This window comes from Pseudonaja textilis, chromosome 2 (assembly GCF_049901715.1).
Source record: "Pseudonaja textilis isolate UNSWEBS1 chromosome 2, rPseTex1.2, whole genome shotgun sequence".
In the NCBI taxonomy this organism is placed as follows: domain Eukaryota; kingdom Metazoa; phylum Chordata; class Lepidosauria; order Squamata; family Elapidae; genus Pseudonaja; species Pseudonaja textilis.
The window spans coordinates 104,321,285-104,348,971 of record NC_141991.1 but is presented as its reverse complement, the minus strand read 5'-3'; the positions used below and the strand labels follow the sequence as shown (position 1 = coordinate 104,348,971).

The 27,687-nt window shown below is 35.9% G+C and overlaps 1 protein-coding gene across 1 annotated transcript in view; it reads left to right on the top strand.

Moving 5' to 3' along the window:
* GLP2R (glucagon like peptide 2 receptor) overlaps nucleotides 1–27,473 on the top strand; it is a 37,122-nt gene extending 9,649 nt beyond the window's left edge. Inside the window, exons 2-13 of the mRNA XM_026702096.2 lie at nucleotides 2,506–2,596; nucleotides 7,055–7,159; nucleotides 8,512–8,633; nucleotides 11,124–11,230; nucleotides 17,221–17,395; nucleotides 18,186–18,345; nucleotides 19,002–19,062; nucleotides 21,345–21,414; nucleotides 22,427–22,515; nucleotides 23,989–24,127; nucleotides 25,454–25,495; nucleotides 26,408–27,473. Coding sequence (XP_026557881.1) covers nucleotides 2,506–2,596; nucleotides 7,055–7,159; nucleotides 8,512–8,633; nucleotides 11,124–11,230; nucleotides 17,221–17,395; nucleotides 18,186–18,345; nucleotides 19,002–19,062; nucleotides 21,345–21,414; nucleotides 22,427–22,515; nucleotides 23,989–24,127; nucleotides 25,454–25,495; nucleotides 26,408–26,722 — 1,476 coding nt within the window. The 3' untranslated portion in view covers nucleotides 26,723–27,473. The remainder of the gene's footprint in view (nucleotides 1–2,505; nucleotides 2,597–7,054; nucleotides 7,160–8,511; nucleotides 8,634–11,123; nucleotides 11,231–17,220; nucleotides 17,396–18,185; nucleotides 18,346–19,001; nucleotides 19,063–21,344; nucleotides 21,415–22,426; nucleotides 22,516–23,988; nucleotides 24,128–25,453; nucleotides 25,496–26,407) is intronic.
* Nucleotides 27,474–27,687: the final 214 nt, after the last annotated feature.

The window sequence follows — 27,687 nt, the reverse complement described above, 5'->3', positions numbered from 1 at the left end:
AACATGTTTCTTATTTGTTACTTTACTGTTGAATTTTATACATACTTACTTTTTATGCAATACAGGAAAAGAAAAACTAAATAGGATGTTTAAATTAAAAGTTAAACATTAAAAAACAATTAACCTTTAATGTAAATTTATAACAGTGCTTAAATGTAATTTATTCACTTATTTACTTATATAAATTATAATCTATCTATCTATCTATCTATCTATATTAGTAAATACATAATAATTATAGCAATATAATCAATTAAAAAACCCATTCAAAACTGTTATTTTCCAGCAAAAGTAAAACAATTGAAAAAGTAGTTTGATTTTTTAGGAATATTTTTGTCAACTTTTAACATTTGCTTGATATGAGAAAGTAACATTTAAATTAAGCAGTTTACAAGGGAAAATTACATACCCAAGAACGATTTGATGGGATTCCTGAGCTTGATGGTTTTCATCTAAATGTTCAGTGTTCGGTATGATGTTAATAAATTTAATTCTAATGTCTCCTCTTGAACATACATTAATTCTTGTGTCTTTCCTTTGTTAATATATTATTTATTCAACAACTTTCAACTGTACAAGATATTGGAAAAGAGAAGCACTTTTGCCATTTCAAACCACCATAAACAACTACAAGGAAGCCCATTTGAAGCCAATAGGCACCGACAGGTTATTCACAATATAACATTGAGATTGATCGATCAAGTTAAAGTTCTCCAATCACACATCTATTAGCTGTAGTTTGCAGTACTGATCTTGCATATGAACTCAGTGTCAATGCTGCTCATGTGATACCCAAGAAAACCAAACAAAAGGAATTAAATGCTAAGAAATAAAATTTTGTTGAGAAGGATTGAGCTTCGGAGGGCCACAAACCATTGTAATATTGAAGATGTTTTGTGCTGTCTATATTTTAACTACCTGTATATTTTTGCTGTAGTGTATTGTGGTTTAGATTGGATTCCCTGCCTAATTTCTGGTTTGCTTTTTCCCCACAGAATCATCTTATCACATTGTATAAATATATAAATAGTAGAATATATTTTAGTTATTGTTTTTTAGTAATTATAGCCTATTTCTCTCTGAAAGGATTCTAGGTGGCTTACAACATCAGCAAAAAGAAAGCCTAAATAAATAAACCAATAAATCAGAACATCAAAATAAAAATTTAAACAAATCATTAAACTTCAAGGTGGCCTCCTAGAGTCAATTGGCAGGGTCTGAAAGCACATTTGAAAATAAGACTATTTTAACCTGCTTCTGAAACTGCAGCAAGCTGCACATTCTTTCTGGGACAGAAAAGTCCATAAAGTGAGGGCTGTTGCAGGAAAGGTTTGTCTTCTCAGCCTCACAATGCAGACTTTACTAGGGAAGGGAAATTTCAACAGGCCCTCTCTGGATGACCAGATTGGAATTTGATCAATACAGGCAATCCTCATTTAACATCCACTCATTCAACAACTGCTCATAGTTGCAATAGCACTTAATGAGAGACACTAATGACTAGTCCTCATAGCTGTGACTGTCAGAGTGTCCCTATGGCCATACGATTGCGATTCAGGTATTCAGCAACTGGCTTGCAGTTATTATGTTGCAGCATCCCAGAGTTATGTGATCAGCACTTCCGATCTTCGTTGCCAGTTTCTTACAAAGAAAGTCAAAGGGGAAGGCTGCAAAAGGTCACAAATAGTGATCACATGAATGCAGGATGCATGTCTGTGTGAAATTCAACTAATGAGGGCAAAGGGAACTGCTAGGTAGGTTGTCATAAGCAGTGTGGTCACCATGACTGATTGCCTTTCAACCACTTAGCATCAGAAATCTTGTCTGGTTTCAAAGACTGCTTGGCTCTATAGTTCTATTTTCTGGGCAGGAAGTGTGCTTTCAAGTCCTGCTTGTGAGCTTCTCACAAACATCCAACTGACCACAGAACAAAACAAGAAGCAAGTTTGTCACCCCAGCTCTCATTGATGGTGTGCAACAAGTCCCTTGAAGAAAGGTTAAGATGAAGTGACATTGCTGGTATATCAAAGAGACATAAGAGGAAAATACAGAGGGAGCAACAGAAGTTTAATCTTTTGAGCTGCCTGACCAACAGTATTGACAATGTGTCATATCAAACCACATTGGACAGCAGAGAGAGAGAGAGAGGCATGTTTGAACTGTCCAAATCTGAGGACACTGACTCATTTAAACTTAGCCACTCTACTACAGCTGCCTCAGACTGTCATATTGTAACATTCTGCCTCATGTCAGATGTTAAAAGTCTGCCATTTTGCTAAGCTGCCACAGGATTTAATGGAATATGAAAAGCCTACAGTATGTGTCAAAAATTTGGCAGCTGGCAATTAACATGTCCTGCTTACTTCATTGTTCAAAGGTTGCAGGGTAAATCTTTGCACAATAGCAGAGTGGACAACTGAAGGTGGTTGTGAGTATTAGAAACTTCACTTAACAGGCAATTGACAGGATCCTGTCAGAAGCTAAATATGTTTTCTTTACTTACAGGTCAAAGGAAATTTTGAGCTAACCAAATCTAAATGGCTTGAATATAAAGATGAATGTTTGAAGAGACTACAAGAATCTCAGATTAGCAAAGGTAAGGCAGAAATCCATCTTCCACCATCTACCACCACCAGCATGAATATAACAACTCTTACATGTCCCCACCACATTCCAGTAGTCTCCGCACATTGAGGCAATGTACTTCAAAAGTCCATCAGCTGGGCTGGGGCTCCAGAGCAAACGCAGAAAAGACAGAATTGTTGTTGTTTTTCTCTTCACCTGCATAATGAGCAATGCCCTCTTGCTGAAAACATCCACCTTGACATCTTCTGATGTCTTGGATCTCTTTCCCCTCTTGTAGGAAAGCAATTGTAAAGCACTGGGACCATTGCCCCATTGCTTCCTAGCTGCTTTCAGAGATGGCTTTGCTACTTTGGGTGAGGGTAGATTTTTCTTCGTTTTCTCTCCTCACTGTCCAAAGTAAATGTGGTTAAAAAAAAAAAAGAGGGTGTGGGACTTTTATATTGGCTATATTTGGGGGGAGAGAAAAGAGGGCCCATAATAGCCAGTAGGAAGAGATGGAATGAATTATAAAGGACATTCAGCTTCATGTGGGAAATAGTTCCTGTTTTGGTTTGTAGAAAACATAACATACTGAAAATAGCTTTTGATGAATGGAATCATAAAATAGTGGCCATATTATCAACAATGTCAGTAATGATATCTGTTTCTATCAATGGGTTATGTCCAAAAGATGTTACTCCAACAAATATCAGATGTAGAAGAAATTTAATATGACAAGGTAGAGATGGTATTGAAAATAGACAGGTCAAGAGAATGATTTAGGAAATGCTGTTTCACTGAACTGGGCCAATAGAAGAAATTGGCTGAAGTTTTAAAATTTAAAGGGGAATTACAAATGACAAACCAGAAGAGTGACCTAGATATTTTTTTCCTATGGATTAACAAAAGACACTAAGGTGATGGGACAAAGAAGAAATTAAAACAAATCAAGTCCGATGACAATATTTTCATGAGCTAAAGTTTATGACTAAAGTTTATGTAAAAGGTCTTTGATAATATCTCTACTCCAGAAACCTTTGTGGCCAAGTCCTTTGAAATCCAAATCAAATCTTTTCTTGAGAAAAACCAACATAATTCTGAAAAATAGATATATTTTCTTGAAATGCCGTTTTTCTGCCTCAACCAACCCTAAATTGTCCATCTCAAGTGCTATCCTCTGTGGGGAAATCACTCCATTCCAATCCTCTATCAAATACCATTTTTTCATAAAAAGAAACCTATTAATATCTCCATAAACCATCTATAAAACAATATTTGCTTCTCATTAAAGGCACCAATTCCTAATAGCAAAGTCTTAATCACATTTAGAATAATTTCCACTCAAAAAAACCTACCTTGGTTATCAGTCAAAACAAGTCTTAGTTTTAGTTGAGGATAAATATATAAAACAACTTTTCTTTTCTTACACAACTGCTGAGATAAACTTTTCATCCTAAGTTTTATAAATCAAGTGTTTTATATATATATTTTTGATATGAAAACAGAGAATGTCTTGAAAGCAAATAATGTCTTGTTTTTTAAATAATAATAATGATTTTTGTTCTGTTTTGATGAACATTTCCTCCATTTTTATTTCTTGTAAAATATTTGTAATCCATGATCAGGCCAAAAATTTAGAATAGTCAATTAAACTGAGCATCTAATTCAGCATTATCATTTCAAATTCCTATTGCATCTGTGTGATTTTTGAAAAACCTCTTTTGATACCTCCACTTATATCTCCTTTAATTTTTTAAATCTTTCTAGATATTCTCTTACCTTTTGAACATAGTTCAATCGAAGTATCTACTGTTGAAAAGTAAAAAGTCATACTTTTTAGTCTGGAGAGATCTTTTTCTACTTTCCTCTTTCAGTCAAAAAAGTATATTCAATTTTCTGTGTAAAACCCTGTTAAAATTTCTTTTAAAACAACCATCTTGTATTAAATTGCCACTGGGAAATTTGATCCCTTGCCTTCTTTCTAACAAAATGTACCAAAATATCTCTTGGATATTTCTAGTTCTCGCAAATCTAGAACATATTCTGTAAAATTTATCATTTTCTGCCTCATTAGTCTCCAATTCTTAATAGAAAAAGTTTGCTAGAGCTAGTTGTCTCTATAATATGTTCATCAGAAGGCTCAGCAATTGCTCTACATCTCAAAGAAAATTCCTTCACTCTTAATTCCAGTAGAACCAAGTTGTCTAATTCTCTTTCTAACTCTGCATCTATAAGTCCTGTTTTCCTATCGAAAATCTCCACTTTGTGTCAGGTACAAAGAATCAGAATCAAATGTTAAGTTCTAACCAGACTTACATGCTACTCAAGCCTATCTACAATTAACAATTAATTTTAGGCAATTAACAATCAGTACTAAATTGGTGCTAGATAAGTTAACAAAATTCAAGCAAGACTAGACTTAGATCACTTGTGGGAACATAACAACTCCAGGCTGATTCCTCTCTTGACTCTGCCCCCAGGTTCTGCCTCTTCTTCTGCTACACTTTGTTATTAATCTGTTTTACTTCTCCAGACCTTTTTTTTTTACAGAGTTTTAAATCTTCCTGACTTCTTATTTCATCACTTCCTTCATCTTTATAAATCTTCCATCCCATCTCATTTTGAAAGCTTAGTACCAACTAACATTGTTTCAATTAAACTGTAAGTTTCATTTATAAAAGAAAAAACAAAATGTACTAAAATATCCCTTGGATATTTCTAGTTCTCACAAATCTAGAACATATTCTGTTATTTTAGATGGAGGTTAAGTGAAATGTTATTATAAAAAGGAGCAATAGTGAAGAACTGTAAAAAGAAAATAAAAAATATTTTTGAAACTAATTTTAAATGAAGGCATTGTTTTAAGAATGGCTTGGGTGCAAGTAAAGCTTTTATTAGAGGCTATGTATTTTATACAACATAATACTGAATTTAAAAAGAACTGCTAGACAATAAATAGACTGGGGGTTTTTTCCCTAATAAAATGGGAAAAATAAGCCAGCCTATTTACTTAGAAAAGCCAGCTATCTGGAAAAAATCTAATGGGAAACTGGGAAAGAGAGGACGAGGATGACTGGCAGCAATGTAGATGGATTTAATTACAGTGGCTATGAGTGCAACTTTGGAAAACCTGAAAGACCAAAATTAAGGATAAATAGTCATGGAGAAAATTTATCTATCTGGTTGGTAGGAGTGAAAAAAAGAGAGCTGTTGTTGCTTTTATGTTTTCAGCCATTACTGATTTCTCTCTTCATTTCCTTTCACACATCTTTATATCTTACTGACACGTAACACAAAGTTGTGACCTGGCCTACATGATAAAATTATTATTTGTCTGCTTATCTAAATTCTGGTTGTTGCTCATGTTTAAACTTTCTGACTAAGCTTCTGGCCTCTTGAGATCAATATGAATTACTTCCTCTGGTTTACCATATTGTACTTGCTTTTAGTATGCAGCCAAAGAAATTCTCAGAATAAAAAACAAAGCAAGAAATGCATACATAAAAAGAGGATTTTTTAAAATGTGACATTTAAGATGTATATAAAGTCAAAAAAAGATAAAGAAAAGACAAAGAGAAGAAAAGCAAGGGGGGAGGGCACCCTGGAAATTTATTTTATTTTTACACTCCCATGGCTTTTAAATTTATTTATCATGGTTACAATCTGACAGTTTATATTTATTTTGATTGGTCTTGATCAGGGGTGGGATCCAACCAGTGTAACTACTGGTTCCGTGATTTTATGTTTTGCTCTGCCCACATGTATTTCATCATCAGCTAGCTGACTGGACAGCTGAGCAGCGCTGCGTGTGGGTGTGCAGCAGTTGGAAAAGCACTTTTTTCCTGCTTTTTCTACCACAGCTGTGTTGCACAAAGCAGCTGTGGTTGAAAATGCAGGAAATAAAGGTCAGCTAAGAGCCGGGGTGGGCAGGTGGGCCAAAACAGCAGCAAACATAGAACTGGTTCTATGTATGCTCTCTTTTTGCTGATTTTCAGAGCAACTGGATCTACAGAAGTGGACAGAACCGGTAGAATCCCACCCCTGGTCTTGATATTGTTAGTTTAATAAGCTGAGTGTCCTAAACAAAATTACCATTTCTATCTACCTGGAATGTTAGCCAACCACGTTGGTTTGCAATATGGTATAATGTTAGTATTAAAAACAGTAACAGAATAAGTTTGTGATAAAGAAATAAAAAGTGAGGCAGCTTCATTTAAAATTGGCTTGGTCTCAACAATATCTGTTTGGTTTATGAAAGAAAAATAAATTGGCAACTAGGTGCACTTAATATATTTATGGTCAGCATTTAAACCTGTTTACAGAAAGGTAGCTTGGTTACAAATAGTAATTTTATGTACACACTAAGTAACAAATAGTTACATATTCCTAACGTAATTGCTGTAGAGCTTAGTTTAGAGATATTGCGTTCCTTGGTGATCGATTTCTTGTAACATTTAGTTAACTTTCAAAAATATTCTCTCCTTCACAGGAATATATTGTAATGGAAGTTTTGATCAGTTTGCTTGCTGGCCTCATTCGCCACCAGGAAATGTCTCTGTTGCTTGTCCATCTTATTTACCGTGGCTTAAAAATGGTAATGCAAACTTGGAAACCTGCTAAATTGTAATACATTATATAAGTTTCCTTCCCTTTTGGAGTTTTATATTGGGTACACCATGACCTAAAATGAAATTCTTCTGTACTAATAGTTTCTGGTCACTTTGGGAAAAATAAGTAAATTACAGCCTGCTTCTGTTATCATCAGTAGAGACTACAACAAGTATAAAAACAGTGGTATTAAGATCTGGAACTTGATTATCTTTCTACATTTGCAAGAGTCCCTAAAATTGAACATCTAAGGCTATAGATTTGGGATGGGGCACGCCTGACTTTCCAGATGTCCTGAACTACAGGTCCCATCATCTTTTACCACTAGGCTTGCTAGCAAAATTGGGTGGAGTTCAGCAGTCTTTGGAAGTAACGAACCTATAACTGTTGTAATAGGAGTAATTGTGTCATTTCTTAGCAGATGCTAAGTATGGAATGGCATTCTAAAGTTATATTTTCACATCTATGCCAATGCAAAGTTCTCTTTAGGCAAAACCAGTATTTCTGTGTGCTTAACATGGGAAATCTGGAGTGATTTTCTTAGGATCTTAGCTAATGCTTAATATAACCAAATGGGAAGACATTCCACCATCACCCAGAAGCAGAATACAAGATCAATACATTCACATTTTTATTTCTAGTCAAAGGGAACATAAGTAGGAGAACTAGGAAGACTTCTGTTGATTAAATGAATGAACAGTTGGCTGTGCTCATGCAAGCATGATCATCAAAATGATTGTGACATCAACTGATGGAAACAATATAAAACAATCTAAAAATCATGGGAAACAGAAAAAAGTGTTCATATGTCTTCAAATATAATTGTTTTTGGTGAGAACTGTTCATGATCAGCTGTGCTTAGGAAAGAGATACATTTGAAGGAAGGATGGATGCCTTAAATTACCCATGGATATTACATCAAAAGACAGAAGAGATGGAGAGATCCTTTTGACCAGAAATCTATTTCCATAGAAAAAGACCCCAATTATGTTGAATTAATCAATGCTTTCTAATCTCAAGTGCAATTCATTTAAAGCATGACAAAGATATTAAAAGCTATTTGAAGAAATACCATCTTATCCCAAGCGTTTAGGCTTTTAAAAATATTTAAAAATAGGGAAATGTGCAGATTTGGCAGTGTTAATCCACTGAGAAATATTAAGCTTTCTACAGTTACCTCCCAAATAAACAGGCATTACAAAGAGCTGCCCTACAGTAAGCCAAGTCTCCTTTTTTTTTGGTCTTTCCAGCATGGGGTGAAAGGGTGACAGCAATAAACCAGGGCTGAAAAATGAAATGCATGGCTTGACCTTTGAGCCTGTGTCTGTTTACTTTTAGGAAGTGCAAGAAACGTATACAGAGTCTGCTTGGATCAAGGGATTTGGCAAAACATCGAAAATACAACAGAGGTTTGGAATAACCGCTCAGAATGCCTTGAGGAGAATGATTTCAAAGTAAAAGTGAGTAGGCTCATCTTTTTATGGGAGACACGTTCGCTATTTAAGCTTCTCTGGAAATCCTCTTTTGCCCTACTGGGTATCTACTTTTGGCCTAATGAATATAGACTAGGTGAAACTTGGCTTAATGCCAGTAACTGTGAGGGGGGATTTTGGAATCCTAGTGGACAGTTATTTAAATTTGAGCCAACAATGTGTGGCAGCAACCAAAAAAGCCAAAGCAATTCTAGGCTGCATTAATAAAGGGATAGAGTCCAGATCAAACAAAGTTCTAGTATTGCTTTACAAGGTCTTAGTAAAACCACCCTTGGAATATTGCATCCCTTTTTGGTCACAATACAATACCAAAAAAAAACCCGTTGAAATTCTTCTCTGCAGAGAAGAGCAACAAAAATGATTAAGGGGTTGGAGGCTAAAATATACAAAGAACGGTTGCAGGAATTGGGGATGAATGAAAAGAAGGACTGGGTGGGGGGGGATATGAAAGCACTGTTCCAATATTTGAGGAGCTCTTACCAAAATGAGGAGTGGGGGTGTCAAACTATTTTCCAAAGCACCAAAAGGCAAGGCAAGAAATAATGGTTGAAAAGAAACCAAGGAGAGAATTAATCTAGAACTAAGAAGAGAATTCCTAACCGTGAGAGCAATTGGAATAGCTTGCTCCATCATTGAAGGCTTTCAAAAAGAGACCGAACAATTATTTGTCTGAAACAATGTAGGGTCTCCTGCTTGAGCAGTGGGCTGGACTAAAAGACCTTTGAGGTCCCTTCCAACTCTATTATTCTATGTTCTGTCTTATTTGGTACAGTGATTACAGCTCACCTATGATGCAACTTACCTTGCATGAAAATGGGTAGCATTTGTTTTAGCAAAGAGGGTTAGCATGATTTAGACTGAAGGCTTAAGGGAGTCCCTCTCCCTCTCTCCTTTGGGATTCCAGACTACAGAGTTTATTCAAAAGAAGCACATCAAACTAATCTGAGAGACAAGCCATCAGCAAGATTCTACGTTTGATTTAATTTCCTTATTGACTATACAGTCTCCTTTGAGAATTTGCATACTGGGTTTCTGTACCCCAAAGAAACCTAACTTGTAATGATATTTTATAAGATGAGTTCAAAAGTATAGTTTTAACAATGTTATGGCTCCCAGGTACAAAATATAGAAACATTCAGGAACGTGCACAGTATTTAAATAGCACATATGATCTATTTTCCACAATGGTCCTATATAAAGAAGAGGGGAAGTCAATATAGAATGGAGGCTTGACTAATAAAACAAAATAAACAAATCTGTCTTATACAGATACAGAAAGAAAGACAGAGGGAGGGAGGGAGGAGAGAGAGAGAGAGAGAGAGAGAGTATGCCTTTTTATGATGAAGAATTTTGCTTTTGTTAGCAATACCATAATTCTTACCGACATCCATTGCGCAGCACATTTTAATGCCTTCTCCACTGCAGTTATGAATGGCAGATATAATAGAATCCCTCTAGTGCTTAAACAATGTCCTTGTTCCTCTGGTGAACCTGAAATTCTAGAACGTGTTATTGTAAAGCATGAATTATATGTGCAACTGCATTTTCAATTAATTTGTCCTTGAATGGAAAGAATGCCTAGCCACCCTGAAGTTTTTTTAAATGACAGAGTTCTGAAATCACACTTTTAATTGCTAGGCTTTGTCTCCTAGCCATAAACTGCATCATATCCAGTTTTGTTTTAATAGAAGCTCACCATGCATTAAAATATTAAAATGTTATTATATTTTTGGGGTTATACTTGGGTGGTTTTAACTTATGTTTATAATGGTTTTCACCATCATAAAGATTAATTGACTGCTATTAGCTCCTGTTTTTGAGTTTCCTGTGTCCTGGCACTTTGGAGCACGTAAGGATCTGTCATTGGAGAAGCAATAATCAAATATAGCATTCTGTTTCAAGTACTGACTGCTAAGTGTTTCTCTAAATATGGCAGGAAGTGGGTGGTTACCTCCTTGTTTGTAACATTAGGCAATCAGATTTGTTTTTTAATATGATACCTCTGATTGTCTTCTTTTTTTAAAAAAAGAAAATCTGTTAGGAGAAAAGCCCAAGAATTAAAAAAGATAGAGGGATAGAGAATGAAATGAAAATTGACTCAAAGTGATTTACAATAAGGGTAATAAACCAGAGGTATTGCAGCTGAAATTTCAGAGTGATCTTCAAGGAAAGGGCCATGGAGAGTGAATTACAGTCGTTTGAATTACTGTATTCCCTCTTCGAGGGAGATGGGTAGTTAAGAATTTTGATAAATGGATGGATGGATGGATGATGACCAAGGTATTGAGCGATGGTACTCACTCATGTAGACCAGGGATGCCTAAAAATGTGCTGTCAACTGTATGTATCAACATAGTAGTAGATGTTTTGGGAACTCACATATATCTGATATTTGTTAATTTATTTCCTCCAGGAAAACTTGACTACATTAACTATGTTGTTTCTTTTTGTTTCCAGCCAGAAGACCTTGCATTGTTTATGGTACTTGAAAAACTTTCTACTGTGGGATATTCTATTTCTCTTGTTTCCCTTGTCTTAGCATTCATCATTCTGCTGTTATTTAGGTCAGTATAACCATTTTCTTTTTCAGTAGAATATGGTCTGTTTTAACTATTCATTAGAATATTTTATTTATTTGATTTATACATCACCACATATGTTAGAACAGAGAAAATGATGTCAGACCTTCCCAAAGGATTTCCCTTGATCACAGACTATTAAATATACAAAGAAGTAAAAAAATGTCTTTCTACAATGGCCAAATTAGATATTAACAAAGGAAAAATAGATGAGGGAATGAATTACAAAATTATAAACATTACTCAAACAATGAAAAAAAATGTTTTTCATATCTCATGCCTTACTAAAATAATTGTTTTTGATGACACTCAATAACATATCAAATATTTAAAATATATCTTATTCCAATATATTTACCTTATCACCCAAATTTTTTGGCCAAAAGTATTTGCATCCAAATTAAATCATCCTTCCTCAAATAAGTCTGTGACAGTTGTGACTAGTTTGCAAATGTCAGCCATTGAGAATCAACACTGAAATTAAAGGAATTGCTGAGGAATCACTACATTCGGATATTTATTTATTAAGGAGCCCTCGTGGTGCAGTGGTTAGAATGCAGTATTGCAGACTAACTCTGCTCAGAGCCTGAGTTCGATCCTGTGAGGGCTCAAGGCTGACTCAGCCTTCCATCCTTCCAACATTGGCAAAATGAAGACCCAGATTGTTGGGGGCAATATGCTGACTCTGTAAACCACCCAGAGAGTGTGGTAAGCTCTATGGGATGACATATAAGTTCTAAGTGCTATTGCTATAAACAAATATTTACTACCAAGCCAGCCAGACAAATTCTCAAGTTCAATGACCTAGAATGGAATAATCTTATGCAGCTCAGCTTAGTTACCAGCAGTGGTGGGATTCAAAATTTTTTACTACAGGTTTAGTGGGTGTGGCTTGGTGGGCGTGGCTTGTTGGGCATGGCAGGGAAAGGATACTGCAAAATCTCCATTCCCACCCACTCCAGGGGGAAGGTTACTGTAAAATCCCCATTCTCTCCCCACCCCACTAACCTACTTTCCAGCTCCGTTCTCCTGTGCAGGGCAACAAAAAAAGATCCAGATGATCAGCTGGGACTTGGAGGCAGAGAGTAGATGAGGGTGGGGCCAGTCAAGGGTGGTATTTGCCAGTTCTCCAAACTACTCAAAATTTCCACTACTGATTTTCCAGAACTGGTCAGAACCTGCTGAATACCACCTCTGGTTACCAGCTATCCTCACAGATACTTTAAATACAAGCAAACAACCTCTTCACTTCAAGAGTGAAGGTTGTTAGTAAAATCCATTGGTAAATGGAACAATGGGATTCCTAAATTACAATTAAAATTTTGTTACCAAGAATAGGAAAGTACAGATTGTAATGAGAGGAAGGGAGCGGAGAGAATCCAAACTCTTTCAAATCATTTTGATGAACAGAATTATAACTGATCCTGAAAAACATCCTGAAACTCATGTACTTGGTTCAATTCCATTGCAATTTGCATTGTATGATTTTATGTTCACACATAAAAGCGATGAAATACATCAAGTACTGAGCTTGAGAAAGTAGAATAACCAGCAGAAATTTGCCTAAAAGATTTAATATGCTTACTTGATGGCAAGAACATTATTCTTTTTTTTTTAAAAAAAAAAAGAACTTTGACTGTGTTAAATATTACAATGATGTGTTGAGTACATTTCACAAAGCCATCAAAGCCTCGAGATTCATGTTGTGTTTGAAGTATCCTACATTATATCAGTAATGAACCAAGTAATAATAGGCATATGATACATGAGTAACTTTAATAAGCTGATACAAGATAAAGTTGTAGCAAAGACTTTAACGAGAGGCCACTTAATGTAATGAAGTGTATAGTCTGGAGAATCAGAACAGAAAGAACAGGAAAAATGAAAAAGAAATCTTAATAGTTTTATCCAGGGATTGGTTTGTTTTGATAACTTTGAGCCAATCTTGACTCCTGCTGCTACCTAAAAAAAAAGTCCCTGCAGTTTTCTTTGCAATAATTTCAGAAGTAGTTTGCTTTTGCCTTTTTCCTGGATCTGGGAGAAAGAAACTGGTCCAAGATCATGCAGCTCGCCTCATGCCTAAGACAGGACTAAAACTCCCAGTTTCCATGTTTCTAGCCTGGGGCCTTTAATCATTATGCCAAACTGGTTCTTATATGAAAATACGAGGCAGTTTTATACAGGTATGGCTTAATAAAAATATGCCATGGAATTGAGTCTTCAACCTTTCTCCAACGCTTATTTGTAACATTGTACTTTGTACTTTGCTCTGTTCTTCAGTATGGCGTGAGGGCTGTTGTTGTTGTTTTTCATCATTTTAGTGTTTTAGTTATTCCAAAGTTTATTATATAAACATGCCGATATAATTCATGAAGAGTACAGCAATCATTTCGTTTGAAGAGCCAAGTATTTGGAAGGAAGCGGGCTGTCTTGTAATGATTTGTTTATGATCCTTGGTTAGATAGCAGACAAATAAGGAGAATTCTTCAAAGATGCAGAAATATGACAAACATCAGGCCTTTTTTATATACTATCTACAATTTAAGCACATTTTGTTGTAACTGTTTCACTAATGCTTTTCAAAATATGCCAATTCCTTGTGGATCATTTCTAGTCAACATAACTCCTTCGTGCCAGATTACTGCATAATTTCTGAGTTTTGTTCTCTTTTACACAATTTCCTTTTTGGTGACATGTATTATAAAAACCACAGCTATTTATTGTAAATGAGTCACAGATACGGAAAAAATATTCTCAGATTAAAATGTACAAATGAGCACTCCCATAGTTGGATTTTATGAATTTTATGTAAGGATATTTTCATATCCTTTCATAAAAATCTAAAATCTCCTTATTTTTTAGTATTTAGTATTCTATTACCTTTTAGTACTAGATCAAGCTTCAATTTCATTGTATCACTTTTTGCTCTGAATTGGGCTAACCTTAAAGTGAAAAGATCCAGAACCAAGGAACAAATTTAATGTTTAATGTTACTGAACTCTTGTAGACTTTTGGAGTGATGAATGGTCGCTGGTGAGTACTGTTGACTTTGATTCCAACTGCAACACTTGTTGCTCTGGTTTTGCTCAGTCCTGCTCAGTTTTATATATCTGCATGCATTTCTTAAAAAAAAAAAAAGAATTAGAATTTTAAAATACTGCAACGTTGACATTTTGATTGCAATCATCAACATTATTACACTCTCAGCTAAACAGCTATCTTTGCATTTGCTCTGTTCAGACTAGAAGAACATTTTCCAGTACATAAACAGTGGCAGGAACGTCTTGCAAATAATAATTCTTTTGTTTTAAATCAATAATTATTCTTACTATGCATAAGACAACGCAGGTCCTCGGGAGGGGAAGGAGAGGCACAATGAAGTCACTCACTGTCTAGCAAATTATACCTGAACCATTCCTCTATTAGGATTCTTCCACAATACAGTACATTAATTTGTCTTAATTGACCTCTGGAATCTGGTTATGTTTCAAATAAGAGCTTTCACTTGTCAAACACAGGAACATTAATGTGATTATATTATGATAGGAGTTCTCAAGTAAAGCTAAACGTCTGAGCTTTTTGAAATGATGATTTCATTCCCCCCCACCCCCCTTTAAAATGCCTGAACTCTCACAATTGCTGCTGTACTGGGAGCATACAAGAGAAGGACACAATGGAAGAAAGTTTGAACAGGCAGGAACAGGATTATGAAGTCCTGGTAGTCCTGGTAGTCCTTGACTTATGACTGCAATTGAGCCCAAAATTTATGTTGCTAAGTGAGAAATTTGTAGAGTGGGTTTTGGCCCATTTTATGACTTTTCCTGCCATGTTTGTTAAGTAAATCACTGCAATTATTAAATTAGTAACATCGTAGTTAAGTGAATCTGCTTTCCCCATTGACTTTGCTTGTCAGAAAATGATCACATGACTCCTGGACACCGCAAACATCATAAATATGAGTCCGTTGCCAAGCATCTGAATTTTGATCATGTGACCCATGGGGATGCTGCAATGATCATAAGTGTGAGAGAATTAATAAGTCTTTTTTTCAGCATGGTTGTAACTTCAAATGGTCACTAAATGAACTGTTGTAAGTCCAGGACTACCTGTAAATCCTGTCACCATTTGATCACCTTATGGAGGGAATGGTGCCTTATGGGATTCTTTGAAATGGAACCTTTGAACAAAAGTGAATTTGTGCAACAACTGGGAAAAACTGATTATGTTGAGAGGAGGACATAACATTAGGAGCCTCGGTGGTGCAATGGTTAGAGTGCAGTACTGCAGGCTACTTCTGATGACTGCCAGCTGCCTGCAATTTGGCAGATCGAATCTCACCAGGCTCAAGGTTGACTCAGTCTTCCATCCTTCTGAGGTGGGTAAAATGGGAACCCAGATTGTTGGGGGCAATATGCTGACTCTGTAAACCTCTTAGAGAGGCTGTAAAGCACAATAAAGCTGTGTATAAGTCTAAATGCTATTGCCATCAAGGGAATAAAAGCTCCTAATCTAAATCCCTGGTACAAATATGCAGAATATGTCAAATGCCATGAATTTGCTTTTTCAGCAAAGACATCTGAAACAAAAGAAATGTTAAAAAGTTATGGTGTGTATGTAGTTATTTATCAAGCACATTAAATTATATTAAAGTAATTAGAATATCTTTGCAATCTCCAAGGCATGTCACAACTTTTGAGCATTCCTAATGTTTGGAAATTGAAAGTTGAAAGATTTGATACAATCTAGCTGTGGCATCTTATACAGTTTCACCTTCCATACAACTAACCAAGGACGGGATTCAAATTTTTTAACTACCAGTTCTGTGGGCGTGGCTTAGTTGGTGGGTGTGGCTTGGTGGTCATGTGACTGTCTGGGCGTGACCAACTCAACATCACTCACATTGAGGCACGCTTCTCCTCGCCTGGCCTCTCATGACTGTGGGGATGCTCCAACAGTCGTAAGTGTGAAAAATGGTCATAAGTTGCTTTTTTCAGTGCCATTGTCATTTTGAATGGTCACTCCACACAAGCAAAGTACCAGCAAAGGAGGGGAAAAAAACTCCAGAGAAGTTCCTGAGACAGGTAGTCTAGTCCTGCCAAGAATGTAATAAGAGTTAACAGAGAGGCAGTTTCTGTATGCAACACCAGAATGTTTCTTTCCTGCCTTCCTTACAGGATTAGGCCAGTAATTTCTTCTAACAACGGGTTCTTTGAACTGTTTAGAATGTTAACAACTGGTTCTAGCGAATAGTTGCGAACCTGTAGAATCCCACCCCTGCACCTAACTAAGCTAAGAGTCAACTTAAGTCCACCTAAGAGCTGTGATAGTGCAGTGGTTAGAATGCAGTACTGCAAGCTACTTCTACTGATTGTCAACTGCCAGCAGTTTGACAGTTTGAGTCTCACCTGCTCATCCTTCCAAGGTGGGTAAAATGAGGACCCAGATTGTTGGGGGCAATATATTGATTCTGCAAACTGCTTAGAGAGGGCTGCAAAGCACTGTGAAACAGTATATAGCAATAGCACTTAGACTTGTATACCGCTTTACAGTGCTTTACAGCCCTCTCTAACCCACCTCGGAAGGATGGAATGTTGAGTCAACCATGAGCCTGGTGAGATTCAAACTGCCAAATTGTAGGCAGTCGGGAGTCAGCAGAAGTAGCCTGGAGTACTGCACTATAACCACTGCACCACCATGGCTCATAAGTCTAAGTGCTAAGCAAACAGTCCAGTGAAACCCTTCATGATCAGGCCACCCTCATCCCCAAAGAAGAGTATAGATTCCCAGTCACATCAGGAAAATAACACATTGCTCTTCTGATAAAACTATAACTAACTTTGGCATATTCTTATTCTTACATTATGCTTTTCGTTTCTTTTTTAAAAAGAAAACTTTATTAAAGATTAAAAAAGAAAAACACTATGTACAATACATCGAATACAACTTTACTCAATTATGCTTTTCTTCCCCTTCAGGAAACTCCATTGCACGAGAAACTACATCCATATGAATCTCTTTGCTTCATTTATCCTCCGAGCTGCAGGAGTTCTGATAAAAGACAGCATAACACGCAGTACTTACAAGTTTATTTCTTCAGAATCGGAAATGCCGGCTGATGAAAGTGGATGGATCTCTTCCTTGAGTCCAGAGGTATTGCAGCAGGCAGTGTTCATATTAAGTGACCGAAGCAGCAAGAATGATGTCTGTTGTTCCCCACGTATAGTTTTAAACTCAGAAGCAATAAAAGTTGCAGGGTTATATTTTCTAGCTACATTCATTCATAGCATTTATATGATACTGATCCAGTGTTTACCGCCTGAGAACTAGTGGCTAATTTTAAGCAACAATAATTGATGTACAAGATCAGGAAGCAGATTAAAATATCTTTTGTCTGTATATGTTGTTTATAGACTACTATTTTGTGAACCCTCAGAAAAAAATAGCAATAGCAATAGCACTTAGATTTATATACTGCTTTATAATGCTTTATAGCCCTCTGTAAATGGTTTACAGAGTCAGCATATTGCCCCCAACAATCTGGGTTTTCATTTTACTGACCTCAGAAGGAGGGAAGACTGAGTCAACCCTGAGCCTGGTGAGAATCAAAGTGCTGGCAGTCGGCAGAATTAGCCTGCAATACAGCATTCTAATCACTGAGGCAACACAACACAATAAATTAAAGCATGATGTCCCAAAATGAGGCAGTTTAAAAGAAAGAAAGAGGAACAAAATTCAAACATGAAACTTCTGAATGAGTTTTCAACAGACCTGCTTAATATTAGCAAAACTTTACCCCTTGGATTTGAAATGTAACATCTGTCCTATTGTTTCCAGACAAGTAGCATGTATTCTTGCAGCCAATAAACTCAAGGGCAAAATAAGTTAATCCCTACTGGGATTCTGCACAGTGTTATTCTTCTTTTTTGTTTCATTTTTGCAGAAACTAGCCTTATGCAAAATGGGTCCTCTTTTCATGCATTATGTTGTTGGAGCAAATTCTTACTGGCTTTTAGTGGAAGGAATTTACCTCTACAGGCTATTAGTAGCTACTGTGCTGTTTGAGAAACATCAGCTGTTGAGATACATCTTCATTGGATGGGGTAAGTTTGGACTTTTCCAAGGAGAAGGACTTGATTTATAGACTAATAGGAACATTGTCCATGGGGTCACGATGGGTTGGACATGACTTTGCAACTAGCAACAACAACAACAACAAGGTTTACCTCAGTCAGTTTCATGATTGGTTCGGCTGGCATGAGTCAAAACTAACCTTTCGTTTAGTACCTGTTTATTGTCCTGTTGAAAATACTTCAGTCAGCAGAGAAAGCTAAATTTGCTCTTGGTTTTTACATCAAATTATTAGATAAATGCAGTTCTTGAAGTTTACTGCTGCCATTATTTGCTTGGAGACTTTCAAAGTACCCACAAATCAGAAAACAAATATCTATGAACATATTTGTTGAGTGGGAAAAAGGTTTTTTTCTTTTTACAAGGAACAAACTCTAAGAAAAACAAAATTATTGAGGACATTAGCCTTTCCTTTATTTACATAACTAGTGATAATCCCTATATATCAGCTATCCTTGTTATATTGATTTAATAATATATTAGACTGTAATGTTGGGGAAAAAATAGAAGAGGACAATAGTAAATCAGTCAAACTAGAACTGCTTTTAACTCAAAAGACTTGATATTCTCAGAAATTATATTAGGCCTTGTCATACAAGAATATCCACTTTATATTTTTTCCTTTCAGGTTTTCCAGTTTTGTTTGTAGCTCCTTGGGGAATATTAAAATACCAATTGGATCATAACGTGTAAGTTACTGTCTTAAATGTTCCCTTAATTGGTTTCATTGTTTCTTTTCTTGCCTTTTTTGTGCCAATAGAAAAAAGAGCCTTTTGTTTATTTTCCCACAATGTTTAGACTAAAGATGATCAACCATTTGTTATGGTGGCTACATTGCTAGGCAATAAGAAAAAAAATGTGTAGCCTCCTAAACACATGATTAAAGGCAAAATTGTGATTAAAGGCATAATTTTAACTTTTAAAAGTATGCTAACTAGAAAGGTTAGAATGCAGCAAAAATCACTTCTATGGCCTACTCCAGATTGAAAGAGGAGCAGAACAAAGGACAGAAAAGAAGAAACGGCAAAAAGGGACAGAAACTTTCAACATGTTAAAACAGAAATAAGAAAGCAAAGATGTATACAGCACTGCCACAAAGGTATCTTAGGTTGTGAATAGTCCTAAACAAATGGCAAGACATTGAAAATAGAGTCAATGCATGTCTAGCTGGGCTTTGGCCATACTTAGAATTGGGCTCAGAACACCAAATGTGATAGGATAATTCTTGTGAATGGTAAGGATGCTTGTAGACATTGAGTGGGCCTGATTTCAATGGAACAGTACTGGGAGCTCAATATATATACTCTTCTGAGTGTTTTAAAGGAAGGGAAGAATGTTTTGAATATTTTGAAGGACTCCTGACTCCTCCTCTTCTTGCTATTGATCCTCTGGTCCATAACACTATATTTCCACCAGAAGAGTGATGGGTGGCTATCACATTCTGAATCAGGTGTCAGAGATTCAGAATAATTAGGCTCTTCATTCTTAATGTTAAACCACTCTGGATTCCCAGGATAGGCAATGTTTGGCACTCCAAATATTGTGAACAACTCCCAACATTCCATAGAAATATGGGTGATAGTGAAAAATGTGGGGAATTGCAATTCAGTATCATTCAGAGAAAGAAGATTGTCTGCTTGTGTCCTTATCTAAGAAGTTAAGGTTGTAATTCTGCACTGTTCTAATCTGGAAGTAGACTCCATTGCATTTATCTTATTTCTAAGTAGGCATTCATGGGATCTTAAAGTTTAGAAATATCCAATAGGAGAAAGGCTTTTTAAAAAAACATTATTATTCTTCATTCAATCCTCCCTTGGCAATCTCATTATAAATAAGAAATTGTGTTATAGTCTGCTACAGTGAAGACAATCAGAGAGATATTTTTTTTAAAGGCTAAAAAAGGGAGGGGAGAATTTGGATTTACATAATAATGGAATGACTGAGTTGGACAGGAGGTTGGACTTGGAGGTCTTCTAGTCCAACCCCTTGCTCAGGTAGGAAACCTTATACCATTTCATACAAATGATTGTCCAATCTCTTCTTGAAAACTTCCAGTGGATTATTTGTTAGAAACCAAGAAAGGTTAGTGTTGATCCAATTCTTCCTTCCAAAATCCCTGTAGATCCATATCAAGTTTAGTTTTAATTTCTAAAGTGTTGCAGAACTGAGAACAAGTTTTGACTCTAAAGTGTGCCAAGGATCTACCTTTTTTAAATTATCATCCTTGTGAAGTCTAGTGGTATAAAAATCTAGATGGCACTTTGTATACTATGCCCCAAACAATTCTCATGAAATGGAGATCAGTCCATTGCTGTGTTTTGAATATTTTGAAGGACTCCTGACTCCTCCTCTTCTTGCTATTGATCCTCTGGTCCATAACACTATATTTCTTTCCACCAGAAGAGTGATGGATGGCTATCACATTCTGAATCAGGTGTCAGAGATTCAGAATAATTTCTAACTTAAGTGATTCTAGGTCCATCCCTCTACAACACAGTGTCAAACTCATGACATGACATCATCATGTGATGTATCATGACTTTTTCCCCCTTTGCTAAAATGGGGGTGGACATGATCAGCCCATGATGCATCTGGCCTGCAGGCCGCAAGTTTGACACCTCTGCTCTACAATGAATAAATGAGTTCAATTTCAGAAGTTCTGAAGGAATCTCAAGAGGAAAGCTGGAGTGCTAAGTTTCTTTTAAAATTGTGGTGCCATTGGGTAAAAAGTGTATTATCTATACAATGGATAATTTCCCCAGAGAACAAAACTTGGGGGGCAGAGGTGAGACATCCTGCATATAACAGCAATTCTGCTGATCTTCCTTGAAGCTTTTAAAACTTTTCAAATGAGTTTTGATACAATTCTATAATTCACCAAGATGAATTATAGAGGTTTTTTAAGAATAATAACAAACGTGGTTTATCAATTGTTATTACATGACATAATAAACATTTATTTATTTTCTAGATGCTGGTCAACAAATGAGAACATGATAGTCTGGTGGATCATTCGAGGACCCATGTTATTTTCCATTGTTGTAAGGATCATTGGAAAACTGCTTCCTATCTTATCGTGCAGAGAATCCAGTATAATATTGCTTTTATTTTCCTATACTTTAGTTAGTAGATAAGCAAAGACAAAAGGGGCACTTTGAATAATTTACAGAATTCAAGGAGATGTAATGATAGGATAAGGAAAAAGATGATGGGGACTTGTAATCCATTTGGGATGTCTAGATTGGGAAATTCTTTACTACCTCACTGTGATTAATACTCAAATCAGTGAGGTACAGCAAGAGCTTTCAAACTTGGGTTAGAATTCAACATCTATAAACAACTTGTTTGCAAATCATAAGTAACACCAAGTCATCAGTTCACATACAGGCCCTCCATTTCCATAGAGTTGCCTTTCTGAGGTAAGAAAGACATGAAGGATTCCTATTGTCCTCCTGTCAGGTTTTAGGTAGCAAATATGTAGCTCAAAAGACTCTAGTTATTTGAAAATATTATATCTTATATCAATGTTAAGCTGTAATTACTCCTTAAGAGGAGTCCAGAGTTGGCAAATAGCAACTTAGCAGGAAGAATCTGTGTCCAATAATTACGATCATCATTCTAAATTAGTAAGAAAAGTCAGACATGTTTATTTATTGTTTTTGTGACAATATGACATTGGAAAAATTATTTAAATTCAAGGATATTTTGTATATATTTTTCTTCTATAGACGCCACTTAGACAATTAAATCTCGGCATTTTGGCCTTCTTTTTGGTTCATGTAATAGTGAACCCTTTCCTCCCCTGATCTCCAATTACTATTGGTAAGCTTTGAGTTTTCAAAATACAAGCAGGACAGAACAACAACATTGTACAGGAAACACTTGAAAGCCAAGACTCCATATAGTACATTAAACTTATTAAAAACAGTCTGAAGGGTGTTTCTTGCAGTTGTCTTCCCTTAGGAAATCCCTGTTGGAAATAATTTTATGAACAAACAAAGATTTATTGTATTTGGAGAAACCAACTGTGATCTGTGATGTGTGTTTTCTAAGGTTAATTTCTGCATCTTCCTGATCATTCTGAAACTGTTACTTTCCAAACTTAAAGCTCAGCAGATGACCTTTCGTGACTATAAGTTCAGGTAGATATTACTTCCTTATAATTTTCTGCACCATTTTAAAATGCACACACACACACACACACACACACACACACACACACACACACACTGGATTTGATTCACAGCCATATGGGAGTCAATGCATATGTCCAACAGTGTAATACACATCTGTTTGACATTTCACTGACCTGATAAAATAAATAAAAATATGCAAAGATTTATAGCAATGTTTCTCAAGTTTAGCAACTTTTAGATGCGTAGACTTCAACTCCCAGAATTCTCCAGCCAGCCATGCATATCTACACATCTTAAGCTTGAGAAACATTGATTTACTTTACTAAATGCATTTGTTATTAAAGGGAATAGAATAGAATAGAATAGAATAGAATAGAATAGAATAGAATAGAATAGAATAGAATTCTTTATTGGCCAAGTGTGATTGGACACACAAGGAATTTGAGTTGGTGCAAATGTTCTTAGTGTACATAAAAGAAAAGATACGTTCATCAAGAATCATAAGGTACAACAGTTATTAAAGTTATTAAAATATCATTAAAGGAAATAAATCCACAATTCCAAAATGTAAACCTGGTAAATATATACCAGGAAGAAGATTAAAATAGAAATCATAAAGTAGAAGGATTAAGGAATAACTCTAAGAAAACGTAGATCTATTCTAATTTTGGGGTATGTCATTAAAACCAGGGGTGGGATTCAGCCGGTGTTACTACTGGTTCAGTGAGAGTGCATTTTGCGTGATGTTTGCAAAAAAACATCAACTGTGCTGCCCGTGCACAGCGTTTGAAAATCCTCTTCTTTCCTGCTTTTTCAACCTCTGCTGTGCCGTGCAAGCAGCTGAGGTTGAAGAAGCAGGAAATAAAGGACAGCCAACAGCACAGGCGGGTAGGTGGGCCAAACAGACAACCAAAAGGTCATTGCAGTGAACTGATTCGGTGTCTGCTACTCTTCAGAGCTACTGGTTCTATAGAACTGGGTAGCATCCCACCCCTGATTAAAACCATACCTACTGAATATCATCAGGGCAGAAACAAGAGAATGATATTCACTCTTCTTTATTTACTTAGTATTTTAAAACAGAAACAAATGCAATATACTTACTCCCCAGGCCCTTTGTCTTCTTCAACCCTCACTAGGTTCCTTTGGAGAGCTTTATAAACTTAGATTTTCCCCAATTTCACAAAGCCCCAATTTGGAGATGCAAAGTCAGATTCCTTCTCCAAGACCAAGGAAGGCCCTGTCTGTGATCTTGAAAGGGAGATATCAATTGGTTCTAAAGTTATTCAGACATTGTTCCAAGAATCACAGGGCTTCAGTCTTATTATAGAATTATCACTAGAATGCTTAAAACTCCCAATCTAATATTAATCCCAAATCAATGTTTCAAGGAATTGACTGCCATAATTCCATTATGTGTTTCTTATTAAGTTTTATTTCAATAATTTAATTCATGTTGGTGATTGTTTTTATTTTAAGGTTGGGAAGGTCAACTATTGTGTTAATACCTTTACTTGGAATTCATGAGATCGTTTTTAGTTTCATTATGGATGATCACGTTGAAGGATTCTCCAGGAATGTCAAAACCTTCATCCAGCTAACCATTGGCTCTTTCCATGTAAGTGTGGTATAGTGATGGAAATAGATTAAACAAATTTAATATCAACTTTACAGAATGCAGTTGAGAAAAAAATAATCAAAAACCATTATCACAGTTCATTAATAAATAATGCATAATAAAAGAATCTTTAAAATATAATTAACATATTTTTAAAATAGGATTTGATACAAACATTAAACTTCTAATACTGAATAAATAATGTCTAGCATATTTAAAAATACCAGCGTCTCACTAAATTATTTGTATAGAATTCTTTCCAAACCTAATATTATTTTTCAGTATTGTCACTTCAATTATTTGCTAGAGTTTTTTGAAACAATCTTTAAGTACAGTAGTGACTGCCAAATTCAAATTTTCTACATTTCCTCATAAGTCAGAGGAATAGAACTGGCTAATAGGTATAATGATAATTCTTAATTAGCAATGCCTTTAATAAACTAAATCTTTTTACTTACCAGACAAAAAAGCAACAACAAAAAACAAACCTAGTTTGTCATTGCTATCAAAAAAGAATAAAAAAAATGTGAAGAAAAATCATATGTGCTGTATTTGGCTTAGCCTATTTTTATATAAATTTTTTATTTCTGTTAAATTTAGCTTGATTGCTATTGGAGACCTAGTTCAATTAAAACAATTCAGTGAAGTATTTTTTAGTTATTAGGAACAACATTCTCAAGAAATTTGTCACAATATTTCCCTGTCCTAATCTAATTTTATAGTCTGTTGGTTATTTGGTACTGTATCTAATATATTTAAATTTTCTCAGAGAATGTTAGCCCCAAAGAATGAGACATTTGAAGTCAGTTCCATGCTTGTTGGAAGTTATGTGCTGCTTTTCATATTTCACAAATCTACCTATTTGAGTCTTAGAACTCCACACACTCCAACCAACATCAGAAATTCCATACAACAGTATTAGATTTATATCAGCCCAGTATGGGTAGTTCTGAAAAGATAATTTTGAAACATGTGCGTAATAAGTGGGGGAGCAGAATGAACTGATCTTTTGGAAATTGTCTTAAATTTAATGCTCCATTGTGCTTTAAAATAGCAAGCCAGACATTTCCTCCAGCAAAACGTTCAAAGTAAAATTAAGCAGATTACTCAGGAAGGATACAGGTCAAAACCTTTATGATTGTTAAGAGGCAAAAATGATTTTTGAGTGAGAGGAAGATAGTTGCTTTTATGTTCAATTTGCCAGCATGATGGCTCATGTTTCAGGTAGTATTTTGTAAAACTATTCGCTGATTATATAAATTCCAAGTCAAATTGTACTTTGGCATATGTTTCTGAAATCTAATTGACTTCTTCTTTCTCTTCCAGGGTTTTCTCGTAGCACTATTATACTGCTTTTATAATGGCGAGGTACATCATCTTTTTCATTTCTCATTCTTCAGCCCTGAATCCCCATTTCAGTTGCTCAGAACACACGGTTTATGGTTCTTGATGATCATTCAGTTATGGAAAAATTGATTGAAGAATTATTATTTTTTCCATCATATTACTTGTAATGGTTGAAAAGACCCTGCTTGACCCAGCAAGTTGGCTATCTACCTGAGAACAGAAGAACTTGTGAGAAGCATGCACAGTCTGTCATGCTCCGCAATAAGCCAATAGTCTTCCTGGGAGGGCCTCTGTTTATGGAGAGAGGTTTTGGGCTGCCCATTTCTCTAGTAGAAAAATGTGGACGTAATCCAAGTTGAAAGAGCAGGTGCAAGAATTTCCCCCTTTGGTTTTTCAATGATTTTTTTTGTGCCGCTTTGCACAATGGTATAAAATGGATTGTAGCGATATTGGGGACTTTAGGAAAGAATACATTCCCATTCTCATATTAACTGGTTGGATGCCTTTCACTTGTCATGCAAAATTACTGAGGCAAAATAAAAATAAGATTAACAGATGGATTCAGATGACTATGGGATTGTTTAATCTGGTGGATGTACGTACATTTGAATGTAGAGAGACAGAAATCAGTCACTCAGTAATCACAAACAGCCATGCTATATAATAACTATATTGTATTAGCAGTAGCAGCCCTCTCTAAGTGGTTTACAGAATCAGCCTATTGCCTCCATCAATCTGGGTCCTCGTTTTACCAACCTCGGAAGGATGGAGGGCTGAGTGAACTTTGAACTGGTCAGGATCAAACTGCTGGCAGTCAACAGAATTAGCCTACAATACTGAATTCTAACTACTGTGCCACCATAGCTCTTATTTAGAAGATTCCCAGTTGGAAAAGGCTGCTATAATCCTAACTTTTTACTTTTTTTTTTTCAGGTAAAGGCTGAATTACGCAAGCAATGGTCTCGTTTCTTGCTAGCATATCCCTTTGTCTGTATGCCCTGCTTTCTTGGAAAGAACATCAAGCACCTAAGGAAATGTCCAAACAAGCACCATTTGAGCAATAACAATCCCTCCCTTGAGGTGACACAGCCTCCCAAGAAGCAAGCGGCCAAAGTGAGAACATGCTACAATATGGAACGAGGCCCCACAGAAAGACACAACTTCAGAGCAAGTGTTTCTGATAGCAGCGAAGAAGAAATCGCCAATGGGGAGACCATTGAAGAGGCTCTGGAGGAAAATGAGGGTTAGAACCTTTAAGAGAAAATGAATTTGTTGGGATCTATCTTTTGCATGGAAGCAACTGGAATTAAAGATCCTATGGAAAGGGCAAAATGAAAGCAGCTTTGGTACATCCCCACCCCCTCCCCGCCCCAATCCATTCTTCATTTTGTCAGTAAAACAAATATTGGCATAGGCTAGGAGCAGCAATAGGTCACTTTTCTTAGTTCTCAGGAACTGGATCTGGTATCAACACTATATGGAATAAAATGATGTCTCTCTCACACACGCAGTGAGAGAGTCTGCTGCTCCTTCTGAAACTTCCAGCATGAGGTCCTACCAGAGGCTGACTGCTACTCTGACTGAACCAAGGTTCAGATTTCAGGAGGCTGCACTTCAGGACTACAAGGCCTCTTATGATACCACTGAAACAACTAGCTAAATGCACCAAGTGAATAAAGGAACTGGTCTGAGAGTCAGTTTACCATACATTTAGATGCTTGCATGTATACACCTGAAAGCATATTTTTTAGCCTTTGCTAAAATAATAGTTAAATCAGAGCAACCATGTTTTAGGACACAGTTATTAATGCTTTGTTTTTCCAATATATTTTGCAAGTCCTAATTTCTGTTATTCTTTCAATATATCTATAAAGTAAATCACTATGACTTCCATTACGTAATTAGAAAATTAATTTGACTTAATCCAAAGGAGAAAAATCTGAGAAGTTTGAAACAGCTGGATGAAATGAAAAATAAAATAAAAAAATATGAGGAGCGATCGGGAGCTGAGAGATTGCTGTATGAATACATCTTATTTCTCAAATAGAAGGACAAGCTGAAATGCAACTTAAAAAGGCAAGATGAAGTAGTAATCAAAGGCATTGGCAAGCAGTTGGAAAGGCTTCATTTAGGAATGTGTATTTGTTCTCAATGCTTTTGTTTTAAAGGAAGAATGACAGAAGCTCTTATCTCTTTCATTCCTGTCTATGTTT